Source organism: Rhipicephalus microplus, chromosome 5 (genome assembly GCF_043290135.1).
Source record: "Rhipicephalus microplus isolate Deutch F79 chromosome 5, USDA_Rmic, whole genome shotgun sequence".
In the NCBI taxonomy this organism is placed as follows: domain Eukaryota; kingdom Metazoa; phylum Arthropoda; class Arachnida; order Ixodida; family Ixodidae; genus Rhipicephalus; species Rhipicephalus microplus.
Window position 1 is genome coordinate 147,041,919 of NC_134704.1, and position 22,623 is coordinate 147,064,541.

Genomic DNA, 22,623 nt, shown 5'->3' on the forward strand with positions numbered 1-22,623 from the left:
GCGTAAGACGATACATTCCCAATCATCGTCGATGTTTCAAGTGTGAACGTTTCGGACATGGATTGCAGAGTTGCAGAGTGCACGCCACTTGCGCAAAGTGTGAATCCATGCGACACTTATCCGACAACTGCACCTCAAAAACAACTCATTGTTCAAACTGTGAAGGAGATCCCGCTGCCAACTCGCGATCATGCCCCACATGGAAAAAAGAGAAACAAATAATAGATCCTAAGGTCAAGTTTATTCTGTCATTCCAAGAAGCATGTCAACGGTTCGCACTACACAACAGTCCCTTCCCTCCTTCGCCGATGTGACGTGCCGGGGAGCGGCGCCACATGTTTCTGCACCCGCGAATGTCACACAGAGCGCGGCCGTGGCAGTGCCACCAGCGCCTCCAGCTGGAGCAGCCTGTACTGCTCCGCCATCTTACAAACAGGGTCGGCAGACCCCCATGTCTGCTGGACCTCGGACCACTGCAAGTGCAGTTAGGTCCGAAAGTTCCGTGAACGTGCCTGCCGAGCAGGCACCATCTACCACCTCTTAAGAGGTGATGGATACAAGTCCCACTCCTCTGGTGCCTCAGACACCGAAGGATAGGCTCAACTCCTTGGAGCACGCCAAAAAAGAAAAAGCTCGAATCACAGGGCCCTCAAAAAGTCCTGTAACCTAACGCAACACTTCTGTACACACAGCACCACTCAACAATAAAATGAGACAAATACTACAGTGGAACGTCACAGGACTGCTGAGAAACCTCGACGATATCCAGAAACTTTTACACAAACACACACCTAAGGTGCTGTGCGTACAAGAAACACAGCTGAAACCTAAACGCACCAACTTTTTACGCCATTACGTTACTTTTCGGAAAGACCAGAATGATGCCATTGTGCCATCCGGCGGTGTTGCCATTATAGTCAATCGAGGATTGCATGCACACACCTACCACTACAAACATCCCTTGAGGTGGTGGCTGTTCGAGCAGTTCTTTTGAATAAGCTCGTCACCATCTGCTCTCTCTACGTACCTCCACAACACCGTCTTGAAAACCATGAATTTGAGTCCCTCATAGATGAACTTCCAGAACATTGTATTCTCCTCGGAGATTTCAACGCACCTAGCAATCTATGTGGTGACTTTCGCTGCAATGCTCGAGGTCGCTTGATTAAACAGCTCCTTTTTTCTTCTGGTGCGTGCCTGCAGAATCGAAAAGAGCCAACATATTACAACATCGCTAAAATACGTACTCAAAAATAGACCTCAGCATAACATCCCCACACTCGTGCCTCTACTTAAATGGGAAGTCATAATTAATCCATATGGTAGCGACCATTTTTCTATCGTTATCAGCACATCAATCACCAATACATGTCCTGCACAAGTTCCTAAATGGCTCACCGACAAAGCCGATTGGAAAAAGTTTGAAAAAATGACTCTATTACCTTGGACTGACATGTTGGCGTTGAGCATAGAGGATGCTGTGTGCTACTTTACAGCGTTTTTGGTTGATGCAACAACTAAATGTATTCCCCAAACATGTGGCTTGTGGACCGTCAAGCAAACGACGAGTCCCATGAAGGAATAATGAGGGTCGTGATGCTCGAAAAAAAAAACAAATTAAAGCGTGGAAGTTGCTTAGAGACTCGCCCACAGCTGAGAATCTTGAAAAATTTATGACTGTCTAGTCGCAAGCAAGGAGGACGCGCCGACAGGTGAAAAGAGAAAGTTGACACAAATTTTTATCAGGGATTAACTCCTACACAGATGAGTCGAGAGTCTGGAACATGGTTGGTAAGGTGGCAGAATGAAAAGCACATTCACTTCTTCTAGTGAACACACAAGGGGAGAGTGGAAGACCAGGCAAACACTCTCGTAGCGTATTTCAAACAGGTCTCCAGCTCATCACACTATAGTAAGCGTTCCGAAGATACAAAACCACAATGTAAAAACAGAGATTAGAGCGCAAACTCACAAAACATGAGGCATACAATGAACCTTTCTGTTTCGCTGAACTACAAGCCTCACTTACCTGCTGCAATAAATCTACCCCACGCCCGGACCGTGTGGCATATAAAATGTTAAAACACCTGCCCACTGAAAGCGAAAAAGCTCTCCTCTCCCTGTATAATGTGATATGGTCTTCCGGCGAGCTACCCTCAGCCTGGAAGGAAGCTATCGTTATCCCTATTCTAAAACAAGGCAAGGACCCGGCCTCAGTCTCCAGCTACAGAACTATAGCATTAACCAGCTGTCTTTGCAAGTTTTTTGAAAAAATGATTATCAGGCGCCCGATGCACTTCCTTGAAATTAATCACCTACTTGACCCATAACAGTGTGGGTTTCAAGAGGCTCGGTCCACGACTGACCACCAAGTCCGTATCGAGGCACGAATTCGCGACGCTTTTGTTCATAAACATTTTTTTGTTTCTGTGTCCCTCGATAGGGAAAGGCACACTACATTGCGCTTTGGCATATTGCGAGACCTGTCACGTTTAGGTGTGTGGGGTAGAATGCTCTAAACCTTCAAAAGCTACTTGTCCAACCAAACATTCCGTGTCCGAGTTGGCACTGTCTTATCTCGAATATTTGTTCAAGAGACAGGAGTGCCACAAGAAGGTGTATTGAGCTGCACACTTTTCATAGTTAAAATGAATTCCTTGCGCCTGTCTCTCCCACGTAATATTTTATTATTGCATATATGTCGATTATGTACAGAATGGTTTCAAATCGTGCGACATCTCAGTGTGCCAATGTCAGGTTCAACTCGATTTGAACAAGGTATCTCAACGGGCAGATGAGAATGCTTTTATACTTAACGCGCAAAAGAGCGCTTGTGTCTTGTTCATCCGAAAGAGAGGCCTCCTTCCTGACCCTTACATTGACCTGCATGGTCAACCTCTGTCAGTGAATACCGAGCCCAAGTTTTTTGGTCTCATATTAGACACTAAACCAACCTTCATCCCACACATCAAGTATTTAAAGGACAGGTACTTAAGAACAATGAACATTTTGAAAGTGTTGTCAGGCACTACTAGGGGTTGTGACACGAAATGTGTAATGAATTTATATAAAAGCCTCATACGCGCACGCCTAGATTACGGTGCTATAATCTATCAGTCGGCAACACCTTCAGCCTTGAAGATTCTCGACCCTGTCCACCATCTAGGCATTCGCCTCTCTACTGGTTTTTTCAGAACTAGCCCTGTGGAGAGCCTGTACGTGGATTCGAATGAACAGTCACTCGACCTACAACGATGTTTCCTGTCCTCTTTGTACTTTTTGAAGGCGAATGCAGACAAGAAGCACCCTTCCCAGTTCACAATTATTGATTTGTCTTGTTCTGGCTTGTTCGAGAACCGTCCTTCGTTTAGGCAGCCCTACGCGCTCCGTGTAAGGGGCCTGGCTGAAGAAACAGGTGTGCCTCTTCTTGAACACAGTTTGATGGCTCCTGCAACATATCTGCCACCGGGACAGTGGCAGCTTATAGACTGTGATGTCTCTTTTGTTGAAGTTACAAAGGATGCACCACTTGCACACATACATACATACACTCTAGCACTACAACATAAATACACATGGCCTGAGTTCTTTGCCGATGCGTCATATGCAGTGGTAGGCCAATCTTTTCCCGAGGCCGGCGTTTTGATCCTGATGCAAGCATTTTCACAGGAGAAGCTTACGCAATACTGGCGGCCGTAAAACACATCAAACAGACAAAATTACAGAGGGCGGTGATATACACAGATTTCCTAAGCGTGGTTAAAGCCTTGAAAACTTCTAAAAAACACAAGAAACACAGGAACCCCGTGCTGGTGTCACTTTACTCACTTCTGTGCACACTGTACGCAACAAAACAGCATGTCGTTGTCTGCTCGGTTCCAGGGCACCGAGAGATACAAGGGAATGGTTTGGCCGACAAGCTGGCTGTTTCCGCCTACGACACTACTTCCAATGCATCAATACCAATCCCTGCACTTGACATAAAACCTTTTCTAAAACAAAAACTGAGGAGATTGGCAGAGCACGTGCGATAAACAAACAGATAATAAACCCCAGGCTATTAAGCCGCAACTAGGTTATTGGCCACCACTATCAAAATCACGACACACAGAAGTAACACTAACAAGGCTTAAAACAGGACATACACACTCTACACATTCGTTTTTTCTATGCAATCCACCATATTGTGAGAGATGTGGAGAACCTCTTACGGTTCTTCACATTCTCGTCCAGTGCAATGAGCTAGATCCTCTCAGAAAAAAAGCACTTTTTACTGCCCTACCGGCAGCAGCTCCCACTACACACTGGGCTGCTTATTGGTAGAGATCCGCTGTTTAAGCTGCAATCACTTTTCACGTTTTTAAGAGATGTTCATAGCTTTCACCCCATATTTACTGGTTCTCCGTAGCATGGCCTCTGTACCGTGGTCGTGGCTGTGGTGACTACATCTCTATCATGTTTTTATTATCATGTCATTTTGCCATCCGCTTTCAGTGCACATATCTCATGCCACTGTCATGATTTTATTACTTGCATGTTTTTACCCGTATTAGCACGTAGAGTTTTATGGCCGTTTTAAAGCCACGCATCATATCAATGTTCACATATCTTGTCTTTAGAAATGGCGCTCTTTGGCCATCAATTGGCCCTTGCGCCATTAAAAACCACTCATCATCATCATCATTACCAGCAAAAATGGTCGAAAACGTATCATACTATTTTCTGATCTACATGTGGCTTTTATGGCATTACGTCATAATTCGAACGCACACATTGGCTGTCAAACTAGGTTTAGCGTGTTTTCTGTAGGAATATGCTGTTAATTAGCGATTTTTAGAAATGTTTATTTGATATCGTTGAAATGAAGCGACTATGCGGCTTTATAATGAGCATGTAAATTGCATTGATAATACAGCAATTTGGGATGTCACACCTTTTCTCGAACGATACTTTATTTCACTTCAAGAAGAAGCGATATAACTTACTGCAAGTTAACCGCAGCACATGTCTTGTTTCCACTTCCACTGGTTCTTCTTGGTTTGAGCTTGGGCAGGTTAATGCAATGCTTTACTCGTGCATAACTTGATACAAACATTTTTTCTAGGGAACCCTTCTATAGCTGGCATGCCTGCATGCTGAACTTCGCCCTTTTGATTGAATATTGCGTTACAGCTTTGAGAGGGGACATCAGGGTAACAGGTTGTCTGCTCAGGATGTGATTCTTTTCGAGTCCTCTTCACAAGATATAAACGAGCTTGAAACCTCACTACTCGGATAACACAAGCTCTCGCCATACTTAAAATACTTCTTCAGTGCTGTTAAATATGCGTGTTCAAGACTCGCCGAGCCCTTCATTGCAACCCTGCACTGGCAAGAATCCGTTTTCTTCAAGATTCCTTACACAAGAAATGCTGCAATCTATTGAAGACAAATGCTTTAATGATAAGATTTTCCGCATCATCAATTTCCTCTTCAGCATCTCCACGCCACTCGGTTTTCCCTCGGGAAATCATGTCAACCAGGTACTGTGAGTCATCTTTTCCATAACTAGAGATCCTCGGCAGCTCCAAAAACTAGCTGACGCATAAAAGCTTTAAGGCACATTTCATGTCGTCGGCGTAAGGAACGGGCGCACACACAGACGTACAGACGGACCGACGGGCGAACTAACGCAGGGAAAGGCAAATAGACACACGCACAGACGCACGGATGAACGCATGAACTGACAGACGCACGGATGGATATAATGATGCACGAACTAACGCAGGGACGGTTGGACGGAAAGACGGACGCACGTAAGCACAGACGGACTGATGAATGCTTTGCCTCACTCATCATCATTCACTCCATGGATATGCTGTGACACTGTTTTAATTGACATGCGATGCAATGAAAATAGCTAAGACGACTACGACGACACATGACATACGACCTATGGCGTAAAGAGCTTTGCCCCTAAAAGGAATAGTTGAAGGCGCTGCAAGCAACAAGCGCGCAACGTAAGCGTGCATCTTCTCGCGAATGCAGCTTGTGTACAAAAAGCGATTGAGAACAACGCATTTTGTGCGATCCAAAATGAACGAGGTAAATACGCATGTACACAGCATGCAAATGAACGTGTATTGCACTCGGTGCACTGCTGATTGCAATTAATCCCAATCAGAATCAAATTTTCGAATAGTGATTAGCGCCGTTCTGCAGCTGGTGTAACAGAGTCAGTCACATCAAACTTTATCGCGATTGAAAGTGCCCGTCTGACAGCGCTTTAGGTTATAACTCTCGATATGCTGAAATGGCAATAATTACGCTGCACCAACACGAATGGTCCGTGGGTTTCCAATTCTCGCGCTTGATCTTTACAAGCCACAAGAGTCGCCTTTTCGGATCTTCGGGGAACTTGAACATCCTGTAGCCATTCGCGAGTGGTTTGTCTATTGTGGCACGCAACTCCCAGGCTTTTTGCCCGAGAAAACGGCGCGCGCGTGTCTCACTCAACCAGCCGTGACGAGACGGGGGGAGCTGAATGGCGAACGCTGATCGGAAGATGTCACTCATCTCTTCAAAGAGTGGCTCCACCCTCCAAGGGGGCGCGTGCATCGAGGACCCCCCCCCCCCCATATGGATGGATGGATATGGCTGTACCCTTTAGATCAGGCGGTGGCTAGCGCCACCAAGCCGTAATACTTAATTGACCAAAAACTAGATTTATTTTTTTCCCTTAAATAGTGGGGTTGAGGATTCGTACTTTGCAGTTAAGGGTTTAATTTTAACTTGTCCCTCGACTTTAGTAGCCCATCAGATAACCTCATTCTAGTTAATTCTACCCATTTAAAGTCTATTTTGCCCCCACTGTCCCTGAACCCCAGTGCTTTGAAGAACTCTGCGCCATCATACTGAACTATAGGGAAGCCCTTTACAAAACATCATGAAGTGTTCCGCAGTTTCTTCTTCCTCTCCACACGCACTGCATACCGTGTCTACCCCTTCGTATTTGGCCCGATATGTCTTGGTTCGCAATACTCCCGTCCTGGCCTCAAACGGTAGAGAACTACCCCGAGTATTATCATAGATCCTTTCTTTGGCAATTTCCTGCTTAAAAGTTCGATAGACCCCTAGTGCGGACTTTTTAATCATGCCGAATCTCCACATAATGGTCTCAGCTTCCTTCACCTTTTTCTTAACCAATAATTCTTTTTAGTTCGGCCCCCTGCTGTTTTCCAAGTATTTAGCAGTCGATTTTCCGATTCGTTTCCACCATTTTGTATCGACATTCTTCATGTATAAGTAGCTGAATATTTTTCTAGCCCAACGCTCCTCCCCCAATTCTCTCAATCGCTTCTCAAATGTTATCTTGCTGCTAGCTTCCCTGCCCTCAAATGATGTCCATCCCATATCACCTTGTACTCCCTGATTTGGTGTATTCCCATGAGCTCATAAGGCAAACCTACCTATTCCACGATGCTTAATTTCTAATATTGCTTGAACTTCGGATTTCATGCACAAGACCGCATTGCCGAACGTCACACCAGGAACCATGACCCCTTTCCATATTCCTCTCACAACATCATACCTATTGTAATTCCAAAGTGCCCTCATTTTCACTACCGCTGCATTCCTGTTACCTTTAATCGACACATATATTTCGTGTTCCCTTAGGTACTCGGCCCCATCGCTTATCCATACGCCGAGATATTTGTATTTATTTGTTATCGCTAGCGTGACCTCCTGTATTTTAAGCTCACTACCTTCTTTGTCATTAAAAATTATGATTGCTGATTTTTCCTTACTGAATCCGAAATCTAACCTATCTCCCTCATTACCGCAGATGTCGACCAATCTCTGCAAATCTTCCTTGTTGTCAGCCATTAGCACTATATCATCTGCGTACATTATTGCTGGTAGTGCCTGTTCAATGAGTTTCTCTTGTTTGAGGAAAGAAAGGTTGAAGCCCAGTCCACTTCCCTCTAATTTGGCCTCTAATCCTTGTAGGTACATCATGAATAATAAGGGTGACAGAGGACACCCCTGCCTAAGCCCCCGTTTTACCTCTGCAGGCTTGGATACCTGTTTTTCCCACTTCATAATTACCTTGTCACCTTTATAGATATCCTTTCAAAGATTAGTTACTACATCTTCCACGCCTAGTGTGTCCAGTATTCCCCACAATTCCTCTTGAACCACGCTATCATACGCTCCCTTGATATCCGAAAATGCTAGCCACAGGGGCCTGTGTTCCTTTTCTTCTATTTCGATGCACTGCCTCAGTGAGAACAGATTGTCTTCCAACCTCCTGTGTTTCCGATACCAATTCTGCAGTTCCCCCACACCCCCTCAACCTTTATTCATGCCTGCAGTCTTTCCTTTATAATCTGCATCGCCAGCCTGTAGACCACTGATGTCACTGTTATAGGACGGTAGTTGTTTATGTCAGCTTTGTCCCCCTTTCCTTTATAGATCATGCTCATCCTGCTAAGTTTCCATCCATCGGGAACTTCTCCATTGATTATTATTTTGCTCACTGCCTCTCTCAAAGCCTGTTTAGACATCGGACCTAATGTCTGTAATCAGCATAATTGGAATGCCATCTGGGCCTGTTGATGTACTACTAGGAACCCTTTTCTAAGCTCTTTCCCAAACTTGTTTGGAAAAATGGAGCCAGTGCGTCACTTGATTCATCCTTGTCTATTGTGGTGCATAAATCACTTCTTTGTTGAAATTTTTCTGTCACCCTTGTTCTTATATATTCAATAGCTTCGTCCCTTTCTAGCCTAGCACCTTGAGCTGTAGTTATAAGCCTCTGGTCTAGGCTCATCTCATTTCTTAGGAAGTTCAGATGGTTCCGAAAATTCGCAGCTGCCTTTCTATCTTTTTATGTACTTCACTTCTGCCAACCACTGGGCTCCATTTCTTCTAATCTTTTCATTGATCAGAAGGGATGCATTCCTTCTACAGCTTAAAAAGATTTCCTTTTTTTTTTAACATCTGTCGGTTCACCCCACTGCTTAGCATGTCTGTACTCCCTAGAGGCTTCCTGACGTTTTTTTATGGCTCTCCTAAATTCCTCAGCCCATCAACTTTTGGGTTAGTGTCTTCTTTTCCGGGGTGACTTGTCACGTGCCTTAGCAAGCTCTAGCTCAGTTTAAGTAGATTCCTGTATGTCAACACTGTTTTATTATCCTCAGTGATTACTTTCTCAATTTGTTTAGTGGCTATTTCAATTTGCCTTTCTGAATAAAAATTTTCCTGTAGTTGCTCATCGTGTCTCTTTCCCACTTTCACTGCTCTTCCAAAACTTAGCTTGATACGATTGTGACCACTACCCAGACTTCTGAAGCCACCTTCATCTATGTGCATTCCCCTGAGCTCATCATACATCCGTTTTGACATCAGTGCGTAATCTATTGTCGACTGCGGCCTTCCTACCTCCCATGTTATTTGCCCTTCACACTTCTCGGTACTGTTGCAAATGATAAAATGAAGCCTCTCACACATACCCATGATCAATTTGCCTGTCGGGTCGGTCTAACCATCTATATCTTCTATGTGTGCATTCATATCTCCTAGTATAATTATCTCGCACTCTCCTCCTAACTCCTGAATGTCCTTTGATATGCACTCTACCATTGCCTGGTTTTCCTCTCTAACCTTTGCTTCTATCCACAAGTATACGAAACCATGGAGTGTCATTTGCCCTGCCACTTTCCCTTTTAGCCATAAATGTTCCTTGCACTCCTGCTTGACCTTTTGCCAGTCTGTACTTTTATGAATGAATGCCCCAATACCACCCCCCTTTCTGCTGCCTTCTGTTCTATTACAATATTTCTACGCGTAGTCTGCATTGTTAGGAGGTTGTTCCATGTCCATGAGATGTGTTTTTACAAAACCGTATACCATCGGCCTCTCCTCCCTTAGCTATTCTTCTATCTCTTCCCACTTCAGCCTGTTCCTACCACCCGGCATGTTAATATACCCTATGTCTGAATTGGCTCGGCTCTCGTGGCTACGTCTATTTCTGCCCCGGACTCTACCTATCTTAAATACTGGTGCCACTTTGGAATCGTATCTGTTCATACCACCTGTCTCTCTGGTAGTTTTCCTCGTTACTAGCTATCCTGCACCCCGAAGGGCCCGCTTGCCCCCCAAAAAGCTACTGCGCGCCCTGCAAGTCACCAACCCACCTCATGACCTAGCCGCCCATCGAAGTGAATTCTGTCTCGTTCAAAACCCCCCCACCTACGCACCTCTCTGTTTATTTCCACCACCTCAAAGCCTTTCTCTCAGCTCAACCACCATATCTCTTGGTTTGCGTTGACAACCGCTCTTTGCAGGTTGCTTTCACGCACCGGTACCTCCGGTATCGTGCATATTGCTACCTGTACCTGAGGAGAAGTGGCGCGCATGTCATCGACGCCTTTCGCCAGTGTAGTTGCTAGTCCTGCTGTATCTTCATTTAGAACATCGTTCAAACCACCCGAAATTATCACGAGGTTTCGTCTATCAGCTGTAGTTTTGAGATTTGAGCTCGCTTGTCACATGACTGCTTCCAGCTTGCGTCCTGGGAACGCCCCTTCTGCAACCCTCTTGCCACCGTTTACCCTCTCTTTGATGGCTTCTGTGCATCGATTTAAATTCGAGTCCCCAGCGATTATCACATGCTGTAACTTTTCAGCTGGAGCGTCCTGCACCTGGGGGTTACTTGCACCTGTGACGCCGGCTGCTTTGTCCCCTCCCAGCCCCACCAGTACTTCGCTGAAGCTGGGCCTTGCGACAAATGAACCAGCTGAACCTGTTTCTTCCAAACTTGCTTGCTCTTTTTTCGCCGCAGTTCTGGTTGCCGGTTCCCTACTGTTGTCTCCGTAGGCCGCTTCTCTGTTTACCTTGGCTAGTGCTTCCTCGGCGGACTGGAGCTTTTCTCGCATAGCCCTCGTTTTCTCTTGCTCTGTCGCCAAGGCAGTCTCGAGCTCGGTGATTCTCATCAGCAGGTCACTCTGGGTAACCATCATTTTCTTCACTTTTTCCTCGACCTCACATCACCTACACTTCGCGCCAGCCTCTTCTTCTTCCGCTTCTACACTTGGGTCCACTTTCAAACCAACCCCACATCCTGAACACTTCACAGTCTTTTTAATCATGTCTTTCCGACACATATTGTCTTAATGACTTGTCTCACTCGATAATTACAAACCTCGAGCCCTGTTCTTCGAAAAAGAGAATGTCTAAGCACTGCTACAAAACTTTGCGTGTTCGATGTAGGTGCACGTCCCCCACGGGGTGGCAAAAGAAAAAGAAAAATAACAAAAAACAAAAATGAAACACACACACACGCACAAACTAATAAATACGTGGTGACTGACCCCCGAAAAAGCCATACAATAAAATAAGTGCTACAGTGATTTCAACTGCTGCCCTATAACTATAAAGACAAGCTCAAAACATGCAAAACAACTTATCTGCGCAGTCGATCGGGAGCGCTCAAAGAACATGTCCATCCACCATGACATTCCGAACCGTACACAGAATCTCAATTCTGTGTTCAAATCTTAATTCTGAACAAATCTCAATTCTGTGCTCAAATCTCGATTCCCGCATGATGATGCAGCGCCGCCCCATGGCCTCCGCTCGCAACGCACAAAGCTCTCTCATAGAGTTACGGTAAAGCTTTCACCACCTTTGAAAGTACTGATGGACTCTGATAGTACGAAAGCTTAACTATCGAAAGTCGAACAATGAATATTTATATGTGCTTTTCGTGTAACTCCTAAAAGAAGTGTTTTTGTTGCCTTCATGAAACTGTACATTCCTTTCACTGTAGTTCCGTAATAAAATTGTCTATATATATAGCGCACGCAAAACACATAAATATGCTTTAAACACACGTGACATCTCAAAAGCACTAACCTTCTGCGGTATTCCTAGAGAACGATTGTTCTATCCTGTAAGTTGTCCTAACTAGCTGTATTTTGTTGCAGAACACACATGCCAGTGCACAGCGGTAGCGAAGTGCTCAGGGCACTCGATTGCTTTCCGGAAGGTCGTGGGTTAGGTCCCGACTGCGGTAGTCCCACTTCAATAAAGACAAATTGGTAGAGGCCCGCGTACTGTGGAATGTCAGTTCATGGTGAATAATACCGGATAGTCGAAATTCCTGAAGCACTTCATTAGGCAGCGTCGGTCATATATTTATCCTGGTTTGGGGCGTTAAGCCCCACATAAAGATCATATAACGCACACACATCACCATCATTACTAGTTACACTTCTCTCTCTTCCACAAACCTTCACATCAAGCTACAAAGCACTCCAGTATTTTCTATGGGCTTTTATTTGAGCGAAAAATGGTCAGATATTTGCATAATAGTATTTTATTATATTTCTATTGTGGCATAAGCGCGAACAGCTTCGTAAAACTGTCTAAAATCAAATAGAACCGTATTCATTTATTAATTTATTTATCTCAGATGTCCATATTTGGGGAATTACATGAGGAAGTGGGTGCTAGAAAGGCTATCAATCTAATGGTTCGTATGAAGAAATGATGAGATAACAGTTGCGGGAAATGCAGTGGGTTTTTCTGACATATGGGTCATCTAAAGACAAAAAATGAAAGAATTCAAGATGAAGGTTAAGACGTGCGACTTTGCACCACTTTGTGAAGTCAGATAAATTAATCTCGTTTTTTCATCAGCGAGATGCTTCAGCTGTGCGAATCATTGTACAGAATGAATCGTGCGGTACGGTATGGGACAGACTTTAAGGCTTTGACGACGTTATTGTTCGGAGGATGAAAACTCACATTCACATACTCAACTTTGGCCGGAGAAAGGTTTCGATGGCAACTTTTTCAATACAAGGATGATCGAGCGAAAGGTTGTAGACAATCTACGAGATAATATGATTAGCAGAATTCGTCATGTGATCACTACGAGAGGTTCAAAATAGCAGGCATGAGATGTTCCCGTTGAGGCATTTAAATGAATGAACTGTAGCGATCTGGTTCTTATGAGCATTTTTGGGTCTAATATCGTCTCTCCCTTACATTCATTCCTATGTTTCTTATTTCTCATTTACCTCTTGGCTCCACTACCAACAATGCTATTCCGCCTTACGCCATTCATTTTGCTTGCATGGTAATTTTCATTTCATTTTCTTTTTTTTGCCTTCATGTACAGCATCGAGACGATGCTTCTTGGGAGAGGGGGTAATCCCACCATTGATGAACGAGCCGCTGTGGCTCATACCCGTTTTGGGCTGCGAGGAGGAAGAGAACATTTTCGTTGCTTGAGTTCAGGTGAACTCCTGGCTGCAGGTCTTGTTTTGCTCGCGACAAAATACATCAGATAAACGTGGCCAAAACACTTTGCAACAATTAAAAATGCTAAGATAGGCCCAGTGCTGCAATTGACCGACAACAACCGTATATTTCTGGAAACTACTTGTAGACTGGTGATTGTCATGAAGTGTACCATCTGCCGCGAGAGAGAAAAAAGGAATTGTGGAATTATTAACAGGACATGTAGCGTAAATTAGGCGCTTCTTAGTTCTTCCTGGCAAAGAATGTTGAGAATGAATTGTTATGCAGATAGGCCTCAGATTCTTGTCAACATATTGTGTGATCTCCAGCCACATTCATCTAGTTTCAAGCTATGACTGTTCTTTAAGTATACAAGCCTAAAACACCCTGCTTTCTTACTTATCAGCTCGTATACTTTGAGCAGTAGGACACCCGGAGAAAAAAGAGAACGGTGCAATGCGCTGTTACAACGTATTGTTATCGCTGCGTACGTTTCATGCGCTTAAAATTATGAGGGTAAATGCAGAAGCAAGGGGAAAAAGAACGCAATGACACTGTATGCATGCCAAAGGTGAGTACCATCAACCTGAAAAATTACAAAAAATATTTGCTTCTTACCGCGATTCATATGAAAAAACTCACTTCACAAGCAAAGGGAATAACGAAGACAAGAATAACAAAATATGTCTTGTACCCTCATGGATTTAGGAGCATTAAACAGCTGTGCAAATAAATCTCTCTTGTGAGACAGTGCAGTGCGTCATCATCTTTGATTTCGATTTGTCCTCATGCTAGTGGCATACTGCCAATTCTTTCCAACAAGCCCAAGCAAACATATCTCGAGGAAAACTGACAAACGTTTTACAGATCATGATGGTGAAGGCGACAATCAAGTTACTCCGCCGTGAAGATAAAGATTTCACGTGTTGAAGCATGCTTAAAATTAAAATCGGCTTTCACGTGCCTCCAGCTAAAAGTGTTCGGTTTTCGAGGATGTGTTGTGCGGGCTCTGAAAGTTACCTTTGATGACCCCGATGTGAGAACCACTGCAGTTACACATAAGATTTTGCGGTGCAGGGCTAATATCACATACCATTCAATTGCTTTTTTTTCTAATAGGACTATCAGTTCGCTCGAATTGATGGCCGTTATATTGATGCTGGAGAAATGATAGATGGACTAAAGCTTTACAAAAGTCAAGGAAGGATACATGGGCACCATGATGTGGTGTACCTCATCAGTGGGTAAGTAAACGTCTATTTTGTATAGTACATCTTTATGACTTTATGGCAGAAAAAATTACCTGGGAAAACACCTCGAGTGTTTCTTCTTTCCGTCGTGCTGCCATTCACTTCAGTGGACGTGTGGAGCTTCGGTGCACGTGTACATACAGTACAATGTGCGGCTTCAAAAAAGATCGCACAGCTGGACTGGCATCTGAAAAAGCGAATGTATCAAAGCAGAAAACTTCGGTAATAACGTTTACGATGCGGAGCAAAAGACATCGACGCCGAAATTCTACGCGAAATACAATTCCGAAGTCTGGGAGATTGTAGTGTGCGATGGTATATATCTATGCAGGCTTCATTCTGCCATGCTTTACAATACCTAATGGTTTACATGCCTTGCGCAATTAAACCACACAGACAATCGACGTCCCAGTTTGGCGGCAATAAGAATCTTGCGAGTCTCGTTCTGATGGGCATGCACTTCGTGACTGCAAAAAAGATAGAATAAAACCAAGAGTACATGGCCATGGCACTAAAAAGTTACAGCACATCGACAAAGTGAATGATGACGAGTGGGGCGAAGCGTCGGCCAGTCCGTCCACGCTTTCATCCCTCCGTTTGTTCTTGCTTCCACCCGTCCCTCCATTCGTACGTGCGACCATGCGTGCGCCCGTCCCATTGTCCACCCGTGCGTCCGTTGGTGCGTCCGTCTGCGGGCCGTCCATCTCTGCGTCCAGCCATCCGCCCATCCGTCCGTCCATGCGTCCACGCGTGCATCTGTCTATGCATCCATTCGTGCATCCGTCTGTGCGTCCATCTGTGCGTCCATCCATCTGTCCGTCCACGCAGCTGTCTGTATGTTTGTTCGTCTGCTTACGTTTGTGTACATCCATCCATCCGTCTAACTAATGTACACTTGAAATACCGCCATATCGCATCTTATAATGATAGATTCATAATATAAAAGTACCACCTTCCAGAGGACATTCCAAGTACTTAACGCCAGGTGGCTACCTATTACTACTACGATAACGACTACTACTACTATATACATCGCAGATGCACGATGCACGGCCTAAAGCGCTTCGCCCCTAAAACCCGATAAGTGAAATGTCGTGTCCTCGATACCAATGGCGCATCAGCCTCTGGCTTATCCACCAGGCAGCTAGCTCACTTGTTTAGCAGCGGTGAGACAAGGTTCACTGCTGGCCACGTTTAAGGGGCTGAGCTCCTCAAGGCGTGGGTAGTGCGTCTCCTGTATGTAGTAGCCACCACTTTTTTTAGCCCTTGGAATGTTCGCTGGATGGCAGTACTTGTATATGATGAATATACGAAGATGCGATACGGCGGTACTATGAGTGTTCACAAGATGGACGGGCGGATGGACGGATGGACAGACATAGAGACAGGTGGACATGCTGACAGACGGCGGACAGACCAACCTATAGAAAGACAGACAGACAGACTAATGACGGATGAGAGACGAACAAACGCACTGATGGACACATACATACAAACAGACAGACAGGTAGACAGACAGACAGACGCATGACCGATGGGCGGACGGACAGACAGATGGACGGCATACATGCAGACGCATGGACCGACGCATGGACAAATAGACAGACAGGCAGGCAGGCAGGCAGGCAGGCGGGCAGGCAGGCAGGCAGGCAGTCAGGCAGACAGACAGACAGACAGACAGACAGACAGACAGACAGACAGACAGACAGACAGACGCGGCCAGCGGGTGATTCACGGTTTGCCAATAAAACCCTTCGAAGTGTCGCCTCACTCGTCATCATGTTGTGACTTTTAGGGGCGAAGCTTCTTAAAGCGACACCCGTTCGTCCCTCGTCGTAGTGGGTAACCAGTCTTTACTCTTCCACCTGCAAGGTGGTGCCGGTGGGAGAATCCTTCTGTGCGTTGTTGAACAATGAAAACTCCCAAGCCTGCACTATAACTAAGCACGAATTTTTCTGTCTCTCATTCCCAATTAGCAGCCATTAGCATGTACATTGAGCACTATCCGACAAGAAAGGGTTGCTACGTTATACTCGCAGGGTGTAACCTCGTTGGATTTAGAAAGGTCTAGTGAGTGTTGGGCCACAGTGCCATGATTACATTGAACTAGTATATACCATGAACTCGAGGTGGTCAAAGGTGGGAAGTAGTCAAGAAGTGCAAGTCATAAGAAAGTGTGCGTGTGCCACCTCTCGTTTAGTCCTTGGAATGTCTGCTGGATGGCGGTGCTTCTATATGCGGAATATATGATTAAAAGATGCGAGATGGTGGTACTTGGAGTGTTGACTAGATGGACGAACGGACACACAGGCAGATGCATGGACGAACGCACGGATTGGTGCATGGTCTGATGGATGCATGGACGAGCGCAAGGACGGACGCACGGATGAACGTGCGGATGCACAAACAGATGCACGCACGGATGGGCTGATGGACGCACAGGTGGTCACACAGACGGGCGCATATATGATGAAAAGATCCGTATTCTCCTAGGCTTCACAAGTCATCCGGTGGAAGAGTACCTACAGCCCGCTACACGATGTTACAAGTGTCAACGATATGGACATGTTGTTAAATCTTTTCATGGACATTTTCGTGGCAAAATATGTGCAGAAGCACAAGATTACAAATAATGTACATAGAGTAATTATCCCAAATGTGCCAATTGCAAAGGACACAAAGTAGCGTCATATGCTGGTTGTCCGAAACACCAGGCAGCTACTCGACCAAAGCGACAAGAAATTTTGCTTGAAAGAGCTCCAAAAAGGGCATCGTCTTGCCTGAATCCTGAAAAGGGTGCATCCACTCCCTGTGACTTCAAAATCACAAAAGAGTACACCACCACTGTCGTATGCGGTGGTAGCCAAGCGTGCTTCAGCTCAGAAAAACAAAAGTACAGCCACAACAAACAGTAGAGGACGATCACCAAGCGTTCAAAGGGAAACAATCAACAGCAGGACATCGAAATCGACAGCACCTCAGAATAACCAAGCGTCTACACCTTTCACCTAGCCAAATTTTAAGGCACAACAGCAACGTGCACCGAAAACAAGTGATGTGGATTTGGTTATGTCGATGCTCTTCCTTGCTTTGAAGGCAATCCTGCATGTATTCCCACAGGCCAATGACCTACCAGAAGTTAGCGCAGTCCTTTCATTACAGCCTCTAGCAGTACAACAAAAATTTGTTGTATAGCAAAATGGCTCTACAAATGAACAACTGTTTCCGCAACGCAGCTGCGTTTCACTGGAATGCCAATAAACTTAGGTCCAAGAGCGCAGACATTAGGAATCTGGTTGCTCAGTATAGCTTCCCCGTTCTGTGTCTAAATGAAACCAAAGTTGGCCCTGACTTTATTATTTCTAACCATGTCACATATGCATCAAGAAGAAATCCAGGCTTAAGCAGGGCACTGTTATGCGTACGGCACGACATACCCTCTTTTGTTTTATACTCGTCGGACTCGGGCGTGCCAGAATTTGTAGGGTCAAAATTCAATTCCAAAAACTTACCATCACCGTAATTTGTGTTTATTTGCAACCATCGACATGCATCTCAGAATCATCTCTGGTTCATTTATTGGGTAAAGCCCAGGGACCTACCCTCATTTGCACAATACCACGTGGGGGAGTACTCATACCGATTCACGTGGGAGAACACTCCAAAAAGCAATTGTTCGATGTGGTCTTGTTGTACTGAATGATGTATCAGTAACGCTTTTAAGAGGTAATAATTATGCCAGCTGTCTAGATTTGGCTATAGCCTCTCCTGACATTGCACGAGATATGAACTTGTGTAGAGACCTCGAAACACGAGGGAGTGATCATTATGCAGTTCTTATGCAACACCCGAGATTTTAAGTGCAAACGACCACATTGATTTCAAAGCTAACTGACTGGAACCTATGTCGTGAACATACTGGACGTGACTTGACGGGAGTAAATGAATTGGACACATTTGTCCTGCATTAAAAGAAGTTACTTCCGTGCGACAAGGTTTACAGCTGTCCCAGCAGGCCACTCCAGTGTAGATGCAGACTATGATCGCCTACGAGCCATTAGAAGGTGAGCAGAACGTCGCTATCGCCGCACTGGAAGGCTTGAAGATTATTAGAGTCAGGCCACACACATCCAATCTAACCAACACATGCAAAAGTTAGGTCGGAAAAAATGGCATGATGTCTGGAATTCATTGACCTCATTTACTCCATTTCCAAAAATCTGGCTAACAATCACTGCTCTAAGTCATCCAGTATCCCAGCGAAACCCATTCAGAGCATTGGCCATATCTCTTAGATTATCCAAATGGGATGTTTCAAATACGTTTTGCACAATGCTGACTGGAACTGGGCAATTGGTTCACAACACTACTGCACTGCCTAGTTCTGTAGAGCAGCAAATCCAAGATGCATACACTTTATCACATGCTCAACGGAATAACACGTATTCTATACTAGAGTTGCGTACTGCTCTATCACTAACCCGCGTAAGAACGGCAACCGGTCCCAACAACGTATCGTACAGTGTTCTGAAAAATCTAGGACCCAACAGCATGCCAGTTCTTCTACGGATATATAACGACATGTGGACGAAGGCGTACTTTCCAATGTGTTGGAAGGTCGCGAGAATCGTACCACTACTGATACACAGTAAATCACCGCTTTCGCTTGACTCATTCCGACCAGTCAGCCTCACTAGCTGCGTATCTAAAGTAATGGAAAAATGGTTGACAGAAGATTACAGTGGTGGATTGAAGCTAACAACTCACTTCCAGAACAGATGGCTGGCTTCAGACGATGGCGATGCACCATGGACTGCGTCTTCGACCTCGTTTCATGTGTAGAACATGAGATGAGCTGTGTAAACATGGCTGGTGTGGAAATAGATATTAAGAAGGCGTTCGACTCTGTGAGCCACCTTTCTGTGCTGCACGGGCTTACCTCACTAGGGGTTCACGGTCGTATCCTTCAATGGATCGCCAATTTCCTATGTAACAGACAGACTTATATTTCAACCAATAACGGAGACAGCGATCGCTTCAACATGAGCACAGGTGTACCCGAAGGAAGCGTTCTAAGTCCTCTTCTTTTCAATGCTGCAATGGCAGGTCTTTCGGAAGTACTGCCCGAGGCCTTTATGCATATCCATGTATGCAGACGACATATGCATATGGATGTCTCACAAATAACTGGAAGTGGTCGAACATCGGCTTCAACAAGGACTAGACGCAATAAGTGATTTCCTGAAAGCGCGAGGAATGCAGATTTATCACGCCAAATCTGTAGTTCTGCCATTCAAGAGAAAAAGAGTGAAAAAACTTGAAGCTTTTTGTGGATGGCTGGAAAATTAGATAGCCAACTCAGATGGAGTCTGCATATTGCTGATCTATAAAATCCAGTGAACAGCACCATAAATGTTATAGGTCGCATCGCAGGAACAAAATCCGGCGGTACATCAGCGTCTCTCCTCCAAGTCCCTTGTGCACTAATCTGACAGAATATTGCCTACTCTGCACCAGTTCTCCACAACAACTCTCAGACGTTGCTACACCGACTTCAGCTGTTACAAGCACAAAGCTTACGCATATGTCTGGGGGTTCCACAGGCTACATCAAGTTCTTTGACACTGGCAGAGGCAAGAAAACCGAACTTTATAGTAATTAGAAATGTGGAGACATGTCGGCACCTCTTTAGTCTAGTCACGCAACAACCTTCCCATCCGCTCATATCCAAAATCGTGAACCGTGCTGGAGCGCAAATACACCACGTGTACAAACAGTACGTTTCCCGGCTTCCTGTGTCGACACATTGGCCACTGGACCAAAACTACCCTCCATGGCTGCTTGAGCTACCAACTATTGAAACGTCAATAGAAGGACTTCGCAGCAAACATGAAGTGCCAACCGTTGCCGCTCAGCAGTTGGCATTACATCATCTGTTTGACAGGTACCAAGGATACACTCACGTGTACACTGACGGCTCGTCAACAAAGAGACAGCGACATCAGCATTCATAATTCTGGAATTGCACGAAGAATATGCATGTCGGTTTGGCCACCTCTCTTCTTCAACAACGTTGGAGCTCATAGCGATTTTGCTAGCCATAAGCTTTATCAAACTGTCAACGACAGGAAGAAAATGGGTGGTAATTACAGACTCTCTGGCAGCACTGGCATGTGTGGAAAGTGCCACTTCAAGACACATTGATGCGCGTATAGTATACGCTTACTGGAAGAGCTCTTACAAGCTACGAAGTCGAATCATCGAGTGGCATTTTAGTGGGCCCCAGTCACTGCGGAATTAAGAGAAATGAAATGGCGGATGAGTTGGCGAAAACCGCTCATAATTCTACGCAAACGTGCCTAATTCCGGTATGTCAATATGGTGTAAACAAAATTTTAAGAACAACAAAACGTGAATATGCCGGTCTAGTTGGTTTACAGACGAAACGAAGGAATTGATCCTATATTCTGTTGATCCTAATCTTGAATACCAATTAGACCGTGACCTCTCAAGACGTATCGACACACTCATTCATCGCCTACGACTCGAAACTGCTTACACAAAGCACTTCCTACTTCTTATTCATCGTGCAACATCGTCAGCATGTTCATGCAACCACGACGACGAGGATATCTGTCACCTCTTGCTCGACTGTCCGAAACACGACACACACCGAAAGCGACTAGAACAAGAACTGCATAGGTTAGATCCTGAGCGACCATTCAGGTTGAATAAAATACTAGGTCCATGGCCATCCACAACAAATGGCAAAGCAGTGAAGGTGCTGCAACAGTTCTTCGAAGAAACGAAGATTTGTGACGAATATTGAGCGGACAAAAGTTAAAAGTGAGCGTGTCGTCTACGTGTTTGTTCTGCCCATATAGGATAACTTTTGCTCTCACCCATGTAGGACTGTATATACGTATGCATGTTATTGTTTTATTATATTTTTATTTGTACCAATTAGGTGGAAAGGGGTAGCCGTTGCAAAGTAACGGTGACAAAAGCTCCTTCGTTTATTTTCTTTTTCAATAAAAAAAGATGAAAAGATGCGAGATGGGGGTACTTGGAGTGTTTACTAGATGGACGAAAGGACACACACACAGATGCATGGACGAACGCACGGATGGCTGCACGAACGGATGGACGCATGGACGCCAAAGCGTGATGGAATTGTAATAATGTTACAATCCTGTCACGTTCGTCGTCGAACACTTCCCGGCAGACAGTGGCACATACCCAGGGTTGCGTATGTGCCGCTGGTGTGCGGGTATGTGCCACAGGTATGTGACACTTAGCATCTACCCGGGAACATCGAGAACACACATGTGCAGTTTTAACGCGTGAGCGTTAAGCAATACCCGATGTTGGTAGCGTCGACCCGACGAATGCAAAGAGTAAATGTCAGGGTCCCAGCTGGTGTTGTAGGCCCGTGTGCTCAGATTTGGGTGCACGTTAAAGAACCACAGGTGGTCTAATTTTCCGGAGCCCTCCACTACGGCGTCTCTCATAATCATATGGTGTTTTTGGGACGTTAAGCCCCACATATCAATCAAATCAGGCTCCCAGCCTGAATCAGGAGGGGGGGGGGGAGATTTTGAAGGAGAAATGAAGAGATAAGTGTGCCCCGCAACTTTCTCTCAGGAGGAAGACACCTCAGCAGTAGTGTACGGGGGGGGGGGGGGGCAATTGGATTTAAAGAAGCAGTGGTAAGAGCAGATAGAGTAAAAAAAATAGAGAAAGAGAAAAAATAAAGTAAAAGTTTAGATGCGTTCTCCGAGTCCACTGTCCTCCAGGTAATCAAGAAGCGCAGAGAGGGCACGCCTGACAGAATCCCGTTTGCCAGCAGAGAAAATGAGTTGACTTGAGTTGGCTCGGGGGAGCCCAGGTCGGGAATACACCACGAGCTTGTATCACCGGCTTGTATCACCGGCGGGGCAATGTAGGAGGAGGTGCTCGAGAGATTCAACGTCGCCGCAGTCGGTGCAGTAGGTGCAGCCACGACCAATGAGTCGGTGCATTCGCTCAGCTGCACGGTGAGAGCCACTGCGAAGCCGTAGTAGGAGCCGAAGATTGGCGCGAG

At 45.3% G+C, this 22,623-nt stretch overlaps 1 protein-coding gene across 2 annotated transcripts in view; it reads left to right on the top strand.

Moving 5' to 3' along the window:
* Positions 1-22,623, top strand: part of LOC119173691 (venom metalloproteinase antarease TserMP_A-like) — a 148,336-nt gene that overhangs the window by 80,995 nt on the left and 44,718 nt on the right. For both annotated transcript variants that reach the window (XM_075894425.1, XM_075894424.1), the window contains one exon: positions 14,410-14,534. In XM_075894425.1, the coding sequence (XP_075750540.1) occupies positions 14,410-14,534 (125 nt within the window). The remainder of the gene's footprint in view (positions 1-14,409; positions 14,535-22,623) is intronic.